At 44.0% G+C, this 16,339-nt stretch overlaps 1 protein-coding gene across 4 annotated transcripts in view; it reads left to right on the top strand.

The window, feature by feature from the left end:
* Nucleotides 1-16,339, top strand: part of LOC118402005 (phosphatase and actin regulator 1-like) — an 85,234-nt gene that overhangs the window by 61,734 nt on the left and 7,161 nt on the right. For 2 of the 4 annotated variants that reach the window (XM_035799792.2, XM_035799790.2), the window contains exons 4-9: nt 4,435-4,641; nt 5,922-6,327; nt 8,917-9,113; nt 9,241-9,397; nt 12,614-12,678; nt 14,056-14,117. In XM_035799792.2, the coding sequence (XP_035655685.1) occupies nt 4,435-4,641; nt 5,922-6,327; nt 8,917-9,113; nt 9,241-9,397; nt 12,614-12,678; nt 14,056-14,117 (1,094 nt within the window). The remainder of the gene's footprint in view (nt 1-4,434; nt 4,642-5,921; nt 6,328-8,916; nt 9,114-9,240; nt 9,398-12,613; nt 12,679-14,055; nt 14,118-16,339) is intronic. The other 2 variants (XM_035799793.2, XM_035799791.2) reach the window with 1 other exon arrangement.

The following is a 16,339-nucleotide window of genomic DNA, read 5'->3' as shown; positions in this document are numbered from 1 at the left end:
ACTTTCTCTTTTATGCTGAAAATGATTTGTTCTGATTGTGGGGAATAGTTGCAAGTAGTTTTTATACTCGTCACTGAAGAACCTGAAATTAAGTATGACCGGAGTTATTGAACAGAGTAGGAGGTGCCTTGCCAGTGCTGCTGGCATAAATGGTTGACGTATGTTTTCTGGATGAAGGTCTTATGAGACTTGCCATTAGCTGTCGTCCGAAAGGGAAAATAGATTGAATTGCATTAATCAGAATTGATTTAATCACATCAGTTCCCAAAACATTTGTTAATCTCTCCTCTGATTTGGCTTCTGGCGTGTAATCAGCTTTTAACTGGCTGACACTGGAGTGGTGCTGCATGTGCCTGGATTTAATGTAACACCCCAACTGTCTGTCTCCAAACCCTCCTACTGTAGCACTCACATGGGAGTGTTGGTCAATGAAAATGACAGCGATAGTGATAATATAACTAGTTTTCTACAATAGGAATGGTTATTTTTGTAGTAGCCTACTGTGTTCCAAATCACCCTTCATCCTTTGTATTGGTAGCACCTGGGAAAGGGAGAGGATGGTCTGATCCCTCTCAAACCTTGTTCTTGTATTGGAACGATTGTTTCTCAGGCTGATTTTGCTCGTGCTGTATTAGGCTTACTCATTGCATCTCAGCTTTCGTGGTCCTTAGAAACAACGGCCTCTTACCTGACAGTGTGCACGAGGAAAAGACTAAGTAAACCAAGACAAGTTGCACTACTGCAATTAACTTGTGGTCATTTGACAGCCCATATGAGGTCTCATGTGTCATACATCAGTCTGTCTCTCTACCAGGTTTCCCAGTAACACCTCCAAGGTAATTCCGTCATTATGCAACCATTTCATAACTTTTTTGATATGTGAGGATTTGGTCCAATAGAAGCCGTCAGACCTGAAGCGACGGGAACAAGGCGCTCTGGTGCGTTGCGGATGTCACAACAAGAAATGATGGGTGCAAAAACACCTGTGTGGGAGGATTTCTGTATGTTCTCACTGTATGTACAAAACATTAAGAACACTTGATCTTGCTATGAGACTGACTAGGTGAAGCTTTTACCTGGATATGATTCCTTATTGATGTCACTTGTTAAATCCACCTCAATCAGTGTAGATTAAAGGTAGAAGAGAGGTTAATGAAGGATTTTTAAGCCTTGGGACAATTCAGACATGGATTGTGTATGGGTGCCATTGAGGATGAAGGGGTCATAAAAAATATTTAAGGCCTTTGAAAGGGGTATGGAAGTATGTGCCAGGCGTACCAGTTTGTGTCAAGAACTGCAATGCTGCTGGGTTTTTGACGTTCAACAGTTTCCTGTGTGTATCAAGAATGGTCCACCACCCAAAGGACATCAGCCAACTTGACACAAATCAAATTTTATTTGTCACATAAACATAGTTAGAAGATGTTAATGTGAGTATCGAACTGCTTCTGCTTCTAGTTCCGACGAAGTAATTTAACAATTCCCCAACAACTACAAAATATACACAAATCTAAAGTTAAGGTGCAATAGATGGTATAAACTCAGCAAAAAAATAACCCATCCGTGTCTTTCAACGATACTTCGTAAAAATCCAAATAACTTGACAGATCTTCATTGTAAAGGGTTTTAATTACTGTTTCCCATGCTTTTTCAATGAACCATAAACAATTAATGAACATGCACCTGTGGAACGATTTAGACAGTAACATCTTACAAGCGGTAGGCAATTAAGGTCACAGTTTAGTACACTAAAGAGGCCTTTCTACTGACTCTGAAAAACACCAAAAGAAAGATGCCCAGGGTCCCTGCTCATCTGCGTGAATGTGCCTTAGGCATGCTGCAAGGAGGCATGAGGACTGCAGATGTGGCTAGGTCAATAAATTGTGTACTGAGACGCTTAAGACAGCGCTACAGGGAGACCGGACGGACAGCTGATCATCCTTGCAGTGGCAGACCACATGTAACAACACCTGCACAGGATCAGTACATCCAAACATCACACTTGCAGGACAGGTACAGGATGGCAACAACAACTGCCTGAGTTACACCAGGAACGCATAATCACTCCATCAGTGCTCAGACTGTCCGCAATAGGCTGAGAGAGGCTGGACTGAGAGCTTGTAGGCCTGTTGTAAAGCAGGTCCTCACCAGACATCACCAGCAACAACGTCTCCTATGGTCACAAACCCGCCGTCGCTGGACCAGATAGGACTGGCAAAAATTGCTGTTCACTAACGAGTCACGGTTTTGTCTCACCAGGGGTGATGGTCAGATTCGCGTTTATCGTCGACGGAATGACCGTTACACCGAGGCCTGTACTCTGGAGCAGGATTGATTTGGAGGTGGAGGGTTCGTCGTGGTCTGGGGCGATGTCACAGCATCATCGGACTGAGCTTGTTGTCATTGCAGGAAATCTCAACGCTGTGTTTTACATGGAAACATAATTTCCATTAAACAGAATGTTACAATCTCTGTCTCTCTGGAAGGCAACCCTAGCTTGAATTTGGCCAGGTGGCCGTTTCGTATGCCCCTTCTGCGGTGTCATTGTTTTGAATCGCCTACTGGAATTAACTCCATATTCCTGGGTGGTGGTCTGAACTAGAGGTCGACCGATTATGATTTTTCAACGCCGATACTGATTATTGGAGGACCAAAAAAAGCCGATACCGAATAATCGTATTATTATTATTATTATTATTTTTATTATTTTGTATATATTTTTTTGAAATTATTATTTTTTTAAAGCATTTTATTTATTTGTGATAATGACAATTACAACAATACTGAATGAACACTTATTTTAACTTAATATAATACATCAATAAAATCAATTTGGCCTCAAATAATGAAACGTGTTCAATTTGGTTTAAATAATGCAAAAACAAAGTGTTGGAGGAGAAAGTAAAAGTGCAATATGTGCTATGTAAGAAAGCTAACGTTTCACTTCCTTGCTCAGAACATGAGAACATATGAAAGCTGGTGGTTCCCTTTAACATGAGTCTTCAATATTCCAAGGTAAGAAGGTTTTAGGTTGTAGGAATTATATGACTATTTCCCTCTACCATTTGTATTTCATTAACATTTGACTATTGGATGTTCTTATAGGCACTTTAGTTTTACCAGTGTAACAGTATAGCTTCCGTCCCTCTCCTCGCTCCTCCCTGGGCTTGAACCAGCAACACAACGACAACAGCCACCATCGAAGCAGCATTACCCATGCAGAGCAAGGGGAACAACTACTAGAAGGCACAGAGCGAGTGACGTTTGAAACGCTATTAACGCGTGCTAACTAGCTAGCCATTTCACTTCGGTTACACCAGCCTCATCTCGGGAGTTGATAGGCTTGAAGTCATAAACAGCGCAATGCTTGATGCACAACGAAGAGCTGCTGGCAAAACGCATGAAAGTGCTGTTTGAATGAATGTTTACGCGTCTGCTTCTGCCTACCACCGCTCAGTCAGATATTTAGATACTTGTATGCTTGTATGCTCAGTCAGATTATATGCAACACAGGACATGCTAGATAATATCTAGTAATATCATCAACCATGTGTAGTTAACTAGTGATTATGATTGTTTTGCATAAGATAAGTTTAATGCTAGCTAGCAACTTACCATGGCTTACTGCATTCGCATAACAGGCAGTCTCCTTGTGGAGTGCAACGAGAGAGAGAGGCAGGTCGTTATTGCGTTGGACTAGTTAACTGTAAGGTTGCAAGATTGGATCCCCCAAGCTGACAAGGTGAAAATCTGTCGTTCTGCCCCTGAACAAGGCAGTTAACCCACCGTTCCTAGGCCGTCATTCAGTCTTAACTGACTTGCCTAGTTAAATAAAGGTGTTTTTAAAAAATGGCAAATCGACGCCCAAAAATACCGATTTCCGATTGTTATAACTTGAAATCGGCCCTAAATTAATCAGCCATTCCGATTTAATCGGTCGACCTCTAGTCTGAACAGAGGATCTGCTTCGGGAAAGACGTATTCCTAGTTGTAATGTTTGTAAGTTGAAGTTGCTCTTATATCCAATAGTTTTTCTCAGTTGTATGTAATAAGATTTCCTGGGGTAACAATGTAAGAAATAATACATTAAAAGAATAATGCATAGTTTCCTAAGAACGACCATCTCTGTGGCGCCATGCTGTTCAGAGTCTGTGGGAAGCTTTAGAGTCGACATGGGTCAGCATCCCTGTGGAACACTTTCGACGCCTTGTAGAGTCCATGCCCCAACAAATTGAGCTTGTTCTGACGGCAAAGGATAGGTGCAACTCAATATTAGGAAGGTGCTCCTAATGTTTAGTGTACTCTGTGGAGCACGATCATATATCATTCATGTTCACCTGCATGATGCAGCACATTAGTTCTCTTCACCTTTGTAGACCGTTCATTTTCCAGTTGTCTGTACATTATATTTATAAATGGTGTGTCTTTCTCCAGCAACCGTGGAGTTCCGATCCTCGATGGAGGGTGGAGTCTGCACTCGGGAGCCCTCTAGTGTGAAGTCATCCATGGTCCTGCCTTCCAAGAAATCTGTTGCTTTTCCCAGCAACGTTCAGGACAACGTCGCCAAGACCCCCATGTACCACAAACAGCCCCCTGCGCTGCCCCCCAAACCTTTCAACAGGATCCCCAACCACAGCACAGGTAAGCACACACACAAACAACTACAGCGACCCTGCCACTGATGCCCCTTGTTAGACTAATACAAAGGCACTGTTAATGTGCCAAAGACATGTGAAACCCACAATGAGATTTGCTGATCTCCTTCAACAAAGGGAAAGTGGATTGGATGGTGTCAGTCAGGCTCTTCCTGTAGTTGTCTCCCCTGAGAGTGAGGAAGGACAAACACAGGTGTACACCTAAGGCCCAGACCTGTCAACAACTGGAACATTGGGGCAAGCGTTTTTACATACAATGTAATCATGTTTGGCACTGAATACCAAGATAGACGATTGACTGAACTGGCAAATGGCTTACAGTACAGAGCTCTGAAACACACACACACACATACACACACACACACACACACACACACACACACACAGTGAAAGTTTGTTCAGTCAGGTATGTAGTTGAATAATCATAAACCTATTGTCAGTAGACACATGTGCGCACACTCAGTGTGGATGGAGAGATTAGTGTCATTAAGTCCCAGTGTAGCCAGGTCAGCTGTTGTCTGCCCGTCTGTGCTAGAAGTGGCAATCGCCTAATCTAATTCTCCCTGCTCAATCAAACCTGGGCATTCTACTGTATACTGTCATGTTGATCTGCTCTATCCAACTGTTGCCCGTCTCTTACAATATGGCTTGGTGATTGTGCTTAGAGCCCTGCGCTTTCCCTGGTCAGGACACACTAATCTGTAGTCCTACTTATACTCACCACTTACCAGTTAAGACATGGTGTAAGGGGCCTCCTGGGTGGTGCAGTGGTCTGTGCTAGCTGTGCCACCAGAGACTGGGTTTCGAACCCAGGCTCTGTCGCAGCCGTCCGTGACCGGGAGGCCCATGAGGCAGTGCACAATTGTCTGGGTTAGGGAGGGTTTGGCCGGCAGGTCGCTAGTGTCTCCTGTGGCTGGCGGGCGCAGTGCACGCTGAACAGGTCGCCAGGTTTACAGTGTTTCCCCCGACACATTGGTGCGGCTGGCATCCGGGTTGGATGTGCATTGTGTCAAGAAGCAGTGCGGCTTGGTTGGGTTGTGTTTCAGAGGACGCATGGCTCTCGACCTTCGCCTCTCCCGAATCCGTACGGACGAGTTGCAGCGATGAGACAAGACTAACTACTACCGATTGGATACCACGAAATTGGGGAGAAAAAAGGGGGTAAAATAAAAAGACATGGTGGAAGAATGAACATGTCAAAGCACTGATCAAACATGGATGTTTACCTGTTTCTGTCTTTCTCTACTCATCTGTCTCTATGTGCAGACTCTTGTCAGCAGATGAAGCTGCCTTGTATGCCAGGCCAGGGAGGCAAGCCATCTCCTCCTCTACCTCCCAAGAAATTGATGATCTGTGTGCCTCAAGGGGGAATGGACAACTCTTGCTCCTCACCCTCTCCCCTCCGCACCTTCTCCCAACCGAAGTTCCCCCCTCCACATGGCCACCAAGGCCATCCCCCCCACCATGGCCCTCTGCTGCCCTCGCATCTCACATCCCTAGCCAACCTCCACCAGGGGATCAAGGGGGGCGGGAAGCACCATAACCACGGACACGCACACAACCAAGGCCACCAGCTCCATCTGCAGTATGGCTCCATGCAAGGCCATGCCCCCAGCCGCATCATCGAGGAGCTCAACAAGACGCTGGCCTTCAACCTGCAGAGGCTGGAGAAGTGAGTTGTTGTATACACATTATTAAATAAAACCATTATGTATCTTTATGGTTGTATAGCTTTTGTCCAGGATGTTGCAGGTAGAAATTAAGAGTTTAGATGGTACAACTTTATGATGGGAGTGAAGTGTAACATCCGTTCTATATCATACATTTCTGTCTCCAACACTCACCGTAGGTAAATTAATCAAATGTGAAGACTTAGTGCGTCTTCAATACATACATCTGTCCAGTATAGCGGGTCCAGCTGGTTTGTAGGTCAGATCACCCCTGCCTGGTGTTATTGGGGTCAGGCTGCCACCATGTGACTTTGATGTAGATGTCTGACCTAGCTCGCCCCGTTCCACTGCGACAGAGTGGCCCACTTTGATAGCAGACTGTGTGTGGCACCATGGCACACAGGCTGCCTCCAGAGGCATGTCTGGCACAACTGATGCCACAGCCTGTCCTCCCTCCCCCTAGCAGACATTGGCCAAATTAATACGGAGAAATGTATTGGGGAATTGGACTTAATTTCTCTGTATTTTATGTGACACTTGGTTAAAATATCTCAACATTGGGACAAACAAAATAGACCAGAATGAATCGATCAGCTGTTCTCACTTATCTTTCAATTGAATTGAGTTGGTACAGCCAGTATTATCGTATCATTTGTATAGACTGGAATATCATGTGTAGAGGGGTAGTGTAGAATAACTAGGATCTCTTATTTCTGCAACAAAATATCAGACCTCTTATTCATTCAGGTTGACTATGTATGCATGAGTATGATACCATCTCACAGCAGGGGATCCTCTTATTCATGCACACACACAGTTCCTCCCTGGTCCTCTGATTGCTTGCTTTGTGTGTGTTATGGGGAGCTGAATGGTCCCTAGTGGGCTCTCACAGCAGGGGCTTGTGATTAGTCATAGCGTGATAGCAGTGTGGGCTGTCTGATATGTAGATTTAAAACCCCGCTCTACAACTGACTACAGTATGGAACCAGCCCCTCATGAACCCAGTTGATTGACAACTTTGTTTCTTTGAACCTGAATGGTCTGTGATGTGAAGGATATGAGCAACTATCTAATGCAGTGGTCACCAACCGCGATCTTCAAGGCATTCCTAGTCAATCACCAAACATTTCTGTAAAAAAGCCAACGATAAGGCCTTGCGTTCCTATTTTTTTGCACTGTTGGTGGCAGGTGCACTTGAATCAGAAGCCCAGCGTGCCGGGTAGGCAAGGTGTTCCCATTTTGAACCATTTCATTTATTTGAAGGGACGAACACTGCCTACCCGGCGGACCAGGAGAGCTAAATCAAGTGTGCCTACTGTGCTGGCCAATCGGATAGCTCAAATCACTGTGCCTATAGCTTCCACAACCCCACAGCAAAGTTTTATACTAGCCTATGTGAGATTTAATAACTTTTGAAACCTTGACCAGAGAGAGAGACTGTCAAAGAATACAGCAAAGAGCTGCTGTTTGTGTGATTTCCTGTTTAAGTTTTAAGCACTGTCAAAAGTTACTTTTTTAAAATTCAAGACATAATGTGCTTCTCCCTAATTCCACTCGTGCTACAACCAGCACTGTATCTGGAATGAATTAGTTATCATTAGGCCTGTGTTTTATCATTAGTAGCTCATGTCAATTTTAATATTGAGGAATATTGCACTTTCTCTGGTCATAGGAACAACATGGATTTGTGCATGAGGTAGAAATAATGTGGTGTGACTCGAGTTTCGCCATCAGGTGGACGACTGTCCTCTCTCTGGTCAGTCTCACCGGAGGAAAGGAGAGAGCAGGGGCCCTCTGCTGCACTCTCCCTCCGCTGAGACTGACCATCAGATGCTGGTACCATCAGTTCAGTAAAATAATTTATGCTCCGCTGTGCCTCACAAGTGATACAACTTATCTATTTTGTTAACAAAGCTTGAGTTTTGATACATAATATAATAGTATAGTCTGAGAATAACAAGTCTGCCAGACCAAGCATAGCCAATATGCTGTGAATAATGTATTAGACCTACTGCACAATCCTCATTCCGACTATTTTTACAAGGTAATGTTGCATAGGCTACCATTTCTTTTGAAGTCGTGTTTTAAAAAATTCTGAGCGCTAGATCTCTGCTTGCTTTTTGACGCTGAAAATGATTTTGACTCCGATCAGTGGTCACCAACCTTTTCTAATGGTATGTAGGCTAATGTGGCAGTCAGACTGACCTCCCTGCTAGGGACCTATTGCTCGGATAACCAGATATGTTTGTCTGTCTCACTAGTTCAATGGCTGCAAGTCAAGGTGGACAATTTGGTGCTAATGACCATGATCCAGAAATGGCACAGCCTCGACCTCGCGCATCGAGTGCGTCAAGGCAATTCCAGCCAGACTGCCATTTTCTCAGATGACTACACAGGAGATAGGGAATGAGTCAACCACTTGTAGAGTCATGATCATAGTGGCTCTCTACAGCACATTGTTGCATTTCTAAAGCAACCATTAGATTCACACTGGAAAAGCAAAAGTGGTAGATTGAATCTTCATATTAATCTCTTCTATCCATCATTACCACTAACATTAACACCTACCTCCTGGCCTCTTCTCCCTGCAGCAATGCAATGCATTCTGGTCAGTGTAGTCTTCTGGACAGAAGCCAGGTGCCCTCTGAGATCATCGACGAGGACGACAAAGAGAACATGCCCAACGAGTCTGACTATGAGGACCTGCCCAGCATGTACAAAAACGAGGATGATGATGATGATGAGGATGATGATGATGATGACGAGGATGATGACTCGCTCTTTACAAGTAAGATCACCATGGTGGACACACACACGTTAGGTTAATGTTGTGTTTTAACTCCTAGTGTCTGTGTCGAGGTACCCTGGGTCTGGTGAGGTCATTTCTTTATTTAACTCCTGGTGTCCGTGTCTAGGTACCCTGGGTCTGAAAGTGTTGAGGAAGGATTCTCTGGCTGTCAAGCTGAGTAACCGTCCATCTAAGAGCGAGCTGGAGGAGAAGAACATCCTGCCCATGCAGACTGATGAGGAGAGGCTGGAGTCCAGGCAGCAGATAGGCACCAAGCTCACACGGTGAGAGAGGGAGCACACGCGTGCACACACACAACCTGCCCAAGGAGGATTGAAAGGTGGACCAGGATCTTTTCAGTTTTCATCTGTTCTCGTCACAGATTGATAGTGACTAGAACAGACTCCATTGTATTTTCATAAATAGAGCGACGTGTCCATTTGATATGTTAAATATCTTCAACATCCTTAATGTAGCACTAGACCAAGCATGCCTCTTCTGCAATGCCAACAGCTCTCTGATGTGTTTTGAAAGGTGTGTCCATTTCTCCTCTATAACAGAGCTTTCAGGAAACAGTTGTCAACAGCCAAATATTGCACTGTGGCCTACTTTGGGAAAATGGTCTGATATCCCCACTAACATAACTAGCTATGACTAATCTGGCTTTTTAAAAGCGCAATGGAAGCCTCCTTTTTATCAAAACACTTTTCCATCACTTTAGTTGTATTTTCTTTCCATCCGTTTAAAGATTAACCCTCCACCTCGTTAAGAGGGGCGCTGAGAACTGAGCTGACCTAATTTCAGCAATGCATCAGCTCTCCGTCTCGCTCTACATTCTCTCCCTCCCTCTTTTCTTCCCACTGCCTGCCGTCCTCCCTCGCTCACTGAATCACCAGGGTGATATGTGCCAAGGCATTACCACACCACTCCTCCACACACTCGCTATACTGACGGCCCTCTCTCTCTCTTTCACACACACCAACAGCTCTCACACATACAGCACCAGCACACACATTCAGTGGTAAGGGAACAGACACCTTAGAAGCCCATATGAAGTGATTGCACATTCATATAAACACAGCAGTAACACTTTTCATTGTTTCCCATTCAATTTGAATATGGCAATATACAGATGGGTTCTTTTTAATCCAAGGTGAACATGACCTAGCCATGCAGTCTTTGTCAATTCATCTATGGTTTGATTTGAATCTACCATCACTGAACAGGATTCTGTTCGGACAGAACAGGCCTGGCCAGTAGGGAACCAATGAGATGGTAGTGAATGAAGAGGTGGACAGGATGGAACAGAGGGAGTAGAAGAGGGAAGAAGATGACGGCGTGTTAAAGAGAGGGAACATCATGGTTTAATGTGAAAGAGAAGAGGGCGTACTCTGCCACTATTCCATGCTGTGATTGGCACATGGTGTGTTGTTCCCAGAAGGCATTATGTTGTTTCCAAAATGCTCCCTGTCTCTCTATCCTTTACGTAGTGCCATTGTATGCATCTTAAATGGCACCCTATTCCTTATGTTTTGCAATACTTTTGGGGCCTTGGTCAAAAGCAATGCACGATATAAGGAATAGGGTGCCACTTGGGACACACTATCAGCGTCATGACTGCCAATTTCATGCCATTTGCCATGTGCATTGTGCTCCTCTGTAGCAGATCTTTGTGGCACGCCAATAAATGGATGGTTCTAATCCTGAAGGAGGTCATTGTGACCTTAGCCATCTCCTCCTCTCTCCTTATTGTGATGGAGACTTAATGGATGGTATAATAGATTTTCATATTGGTAATTTCATCATTTATTGTGTAATTCCTTATGATTATGGCAATGGCCTCTTGTATAACGATGATAAATGTATGATTTGGGACAAGCGTGGAGGTCAGTCAGACTGTCTGAAGTTGGGTTGAGGTCGGCACCGGCATGCGTTTGTGTAGATCTGCAGAACCCTGAGCAGAAGTGGAGACGTCCGGCAGACTCACTGTCTTGTTTCTCCGGGACGCGTGCAGCCAAGCGAGACACTGAGATGAGGCAACACAAGGCGAGCCAATCAGTCTCTCTGTAACTTGAGTAACTCTGGGTCCTGGACGTTGTCAACAAACGCCCGTCATGTAGGCTCCGGCAGAAACCTCAGTCTGAATAGCTACTTCTGCTGTTTTCAGAACTTATTCCCAAAAACCCAAATGTTAGAATGTCATACTATATTCAGCCAATCATGTCAGGCGCAAGACATCAAAGAAATTTGATACAAGATTTCTCGCTCTCGCTGCATAAATTAGGAATGGAATCTTTTAAAAGCGCTGACTCCTCATCCTTTAACTGCTTACAAACAGTCATACATTCTCACTCCCCAATCTCTTGCTCTACCCCTCAGGGGTGCAGAAGTCACTGGATCAACTAGAAAAAATGTAAATCTTAATGTGACTTTCCTAAACAAAGTAACTAGGAGGGGGGATAGCGAGATGGGCATGGTTGACTGAATTGTATAATGTGGTGCTGTACGCTACTGTTACAGCATATACTTTTGTGTGAATAAACCAGATTTCGTAACTGGTGTTATGTCTGGAAATAAATGAGGGTGATGTGCACATCCTGACCTTGACAATACTGATCTAAATAAAATAACTGAGATAAAGGAATGAGCCTCACTGCCTTGAAGCCAGTCAGTTTCTATTCATGTCTGTCAAAGAATAGATGTAGATTTCTGTAGTGACTGAGATGCCATCCGTCCTGACGTGCCAACTCAGCCATAGCTATCACCCTGGTGCTGGCTGGCCATCGAGCTGTCACTCAAACTGTCACTTGGATAACACTGGCTGGATGGAGTCTTCCTAAAGAGAAGTGACCGCAGGCTAGATGAGTAGGAAGAGGAACAGATAAAAAATTGTCATGTGATTTGGGTATGGACTTTGTCCTGAAACGACACGCACAGCATTTGAAAGTGAGCTGCTTAGTTTAAGTTGACTGTGAAATATGAATATTTGCATGCTTCTGTAGACTCAAATTATAAATTTGTAAAAAAAAGTTTTTTTTTGTTCTAGGTTGCGTTAACTAGCACTAGTCGGCTATACCAAAACTAGTATTTTTCATCCTATAGTTATTTATCCGTTTTTAAATAGTGAGCCAACCTGATTTTAGCATTTATTCCATGACTGAGCAAAACTTGTGTCTTCATGCTCTCTCGTCTCTCTTCAGCTGACATTTAGTGAGCAATATGTTTAGAACATCAAATCACAACACACAGAACATCTTGTGCATTGCAATGCATATCGTATCGGCACCTAAGTATCGTGAAGCCCCTGGCAATTCCTAGCCCTACTATCAATGTAAGTTGAGTTGCCCATGTTTAGTACTGTTGTCGTCTATGGAGATTTGGCGAGTTGACAAAGTTTGCTTTTGTTGTTCAGGGGGTTTATCATGTTTGTTTTTTGTACTATCCATCGAAGGTTGAGTTTGACTGTTGACTTGACCTTGTGTTTGGTTGTGTTTGTGCAGGCAGTTGAGTCAGAGGCCCAGTGCTGAGGAACTGGAACAGAGGAATATCCTGAAACGTGAGTATTGTATGTACCTCTACCTTCTGAACCTATCATTATAACATATCATCCTTTATATAGACGGTAGCAATTTACTGATAATAATCACCTCACTATTAAACCACTCTAATGTTATCCCTTTTACAACTATTCCCAGTGACTTGACTTACCCTAATGTACCATATTATTCCACATTTAATAAGTATTTTATGCAAGCTGCCTCAAACCACAGTTGCCCTGGTTATTTCAGAGGCCTACTTATCCTGGAGCCAGTGGAATACATCTTGCCTTTCTTCTCTCTCCTTCATCTGAGGAAGGCAAGGCGGTGTGGTTCCCTCAGGATGCTGGCTAGGGCCAAGGAGGCTGGTTTCTCAGCTCAAACACACTCCGTATCAGAGAGACGCAGGCAGGCGATAGCAGCTTGGGCTCCTCTGCTTTCATCAAAGACCGGTTTACCAGCAGTGCCTTGGTCTCCCAGAGGTTGCTCTGTGATTGGCAGTGTGTGTGTGTGTGTGTAAGGAGAGGATAAGCGGGGTGTGCCATTCCTGAAATGTTAGTCTCCCCCACAACATAGCCTAGGTTAAATAAATGGGGCATGCCTTTTATTTACATTTCAGCAGACACTCTTATCCAGAGCGACTTACAGGAGCAATTAAGCTTAAGTGCCTTGCTCAAGGGCACAATGACAGATTTTTCACCTAGTCTGCTCGGTGATTCATAACAGCAACCTTTCGGTTACTGGCCCAACGCTCTTAACCACTAGGCTACCTGTCGCCCATTTATCAAATGGAACTTTGGCACTCCAAACCAAGACAACAGTGGTATAGTTAGGCAATTAACACAGAACTCTGTCATGTGTTTTGGAATAGCAAGTATAGAATGTTTTCAGTCCTCTTCCTCCTTTTTGATTTTAACTTCTTCACTCTAAAGCTGGAGGGTGCTTATCTGATCATTAGTTTGGAGGGTGTCCATGGAAAAGACTAAGAGTAATCTCTAGTGAGACTGGAGTATTTTTTTCTGAGCAAAACTGGGTCTGAATATTCTAATTTGTTCCCTCGACGCATTTTAATGTAACGTACACCAGCCAACCAACCCCATGTGAGTGAATGTGGAAGAACTAGCCATGTGGGAATTGGGGATAGAGAGACAATTTCCCTTCTGTTTCTGCAATGCAAATAGTCCTACATTACAAACAGGTGATGACGATGATAAACCATTTAAGGCTTTGAGATATTCAGCGACGTGGAATATTAAGTATGTTTCTGTGCTGCATTTTAATCCACTACATTATGTAAATTAGGTGTTTTTCTCCTTCCAGTAGTGGGAAAATGTTTCCTAAGCAGCGCAGCCCACTTGTGTGCCCTGAAACACGGTATAACCTCTGAACCCTTGTGTTTCCCACAGCGCTCAACGAACAGGAGGAGTTGGAGGAGAAGAGGGAAATAAAACGCAGATTAACGCGAAAGGTAAGGCAGGAAAGGGGCTTCCAAAAAGTAGGAGCTGTGTCACTGCAACCTTTAAGGTCCTAAATGATGTCACCATTGCCCTTGATTCCAAACAATGTTGTGCTGCTATTTGTATTGCCTTGGCCTAGGTCATTCCATTCTTGTGGGCTGGCTAAGGAGTATTGGTGTCTGAGGGGTCTTTGACCTAGTTTGCTAACTACCTCTCTCAAAGAGTGCAGTGTATAAAGTCAGAACATTGCTGTCTCAGCCACTGCCTGTCACCAAGGTAGTACCCCAAGGCTCGATCCTATGCACCACGCTCTTCTCGATTTACATCAACAACATAGCTCAGGTAGTAGGAAGCTCTTTTTTATCCATTTATTTACAGATGATGCAGTCTTATCATCAGCTGGCCCCTTCCTGGATTTTGTGTTAAATGCTTTAGATCAAATCTTTCTTAATGTCCAACAAGCTTTCTATGCCCTTAACCTTGTTCTGAACACCTCCAAAACAAAGGTCATATGGTTTTGTAAGAAGAATGGTGTGATTACTACATCTGAGGGTTTAACGCTTGAGGTAGTAACCTCATACTTGGGAGTATGGCTAGACGGTACACTGTCCTTCTCTCAGCACATATCAAAGCTGCAGGCCAAGGTTCAATCTAGACTTGGTTTCCCCTATCGTAATCACTCCACTTCCACCCTAGCTACCAAACTAACCCTGATTCAGATGACCATCATAGCCATGCTAGATTACGGAGACATTATTTATGGATCTCGAGTGACTGGATGTTCTTTACCATCCGGCCATCAGATTTGCCACCAATTCTCCTTATAGGACGCATCACTGAACTCTATACGCTGTAAACTGGTCATCTCTGTATACCTGTCCCAAGACCCGCTGGTTGATGCTTATTTATGAAACCCTCTTGCCCTCCCCCTCTGTCTGAGATACCCACTGCAGCCCTCATCCTCAACATACAACACCCGTTCTCCAAGTCACATTCTGTTAAAGGTCCCCAAAGCACACACATACCTGGATCGCTCCTCTTTCCAGTTTTATCTGCATCTCTTCATTCAAAGCCTCAATCATAGACACTCTTACTGACATTTGTGGTTGCTTTGCGTGATGTATTGTTGTCTCTACCTTCTTGCCCTTTGTGCTGTTGTCTGTGCCCAATATTGTTTGTACCATATTTTGTGCTGCTACCATGTTCTGTCGCTACCATGCTGCATTGTCATGTGGTTTTGCTGCCATGCTATATTGTTGTCTTTAGGTCTCTCTTTATGTAGTATTGTGGTGTCTTGTCGTGATGTGTGTTTTGGTAGTCGCCGCAGGAGGCCTTTTGGTAGGCCGTCATTGTAAATAATAATTTGTTCTTAACTGACTTGCCTAGTTAAATAAAATATACATATTTTTAAACTTCCAATTCCATCCTGACTACAAAAATAGCTTTAAAAAAAAGACTGCATAAACCCTATGGGCAAACAGCGTGCCAACCACTGAGGCTCACAGTTGTTCTTTAAGGTGTTGGACAGGACAGACTGTTCACACAGCAATACGAACAGCACAACAATTACTCACTCTGGGTGAGAGGAGAGCAAGGTGTAAAATCAGTGTTAGTCACAGCACTACATCTCTCAGGTCATCCCAGGGGACAGTAGTGTCCTCGGTGTCCTTGGCACTGGCATTTGTGAACAAACCCTAACGATGCCCTCATACAACTAGTCATACATTTTCTTAAACAAGAAGCCCCTTGTCACTCTCAGATGCAGGTATGTAGTGTGGCTTGGGACTGTAGTATTTATTTACTAAAGTCAAACCAAAATCACTCGTTTTATTTTACATTTTTATTGTATTGATGTAGGTTTGTTTCCTGACTACAGATGCAAATGTGCTATCTAGCTATATCTGGTGCAATGGCATGTATCAAATGAATACGTTGGATCAGAAATTTGCAGTGCAACTGAGTGGCTTCAGAAACCAGGCTGTATAGATGTTTAGGTTCCCTTCAGTGGATTAGGCTTCAGGCCTTAAGTCTCCTCCTGGGTATTTCACTGTAAGGTGAAGGGGTGGCAGGGTAGCCTAGTGGTTAGAGCGTTGGACTAGTAACCGAAAGGTTGCAAGTTAGAATCCCTGAGCTGACAAGGTACAAATCTGTCGTTCTGCCCCTGAACAGGCAGTTAACCCACTGTTCCTAGGCCGTCATTGAAAATAAGAATTTGTTCTTAACTGACTTGCCT

This window comes from Oncorhynchus keta, chromosome 23 (assembly GCF_023373465.1).
Source record: "Oncorhynchus keta strain PuntledgeMale-10-30-2019 chromosome 23, Oket_V2, whole genome shotgun sequence".
Taxonomy (NCBI): Eukaryota; Metazoa; Chordata; class Actinopteri; order Salmoniformes; family Salmonidae; genus Oncorhynchus; species Oncorhynchus keta.
The sequence above is the reverse complement of the archived record's forward strand: the minus strand, read 5'-3'. Positions and strand labels throughout refer to the sequence as shown.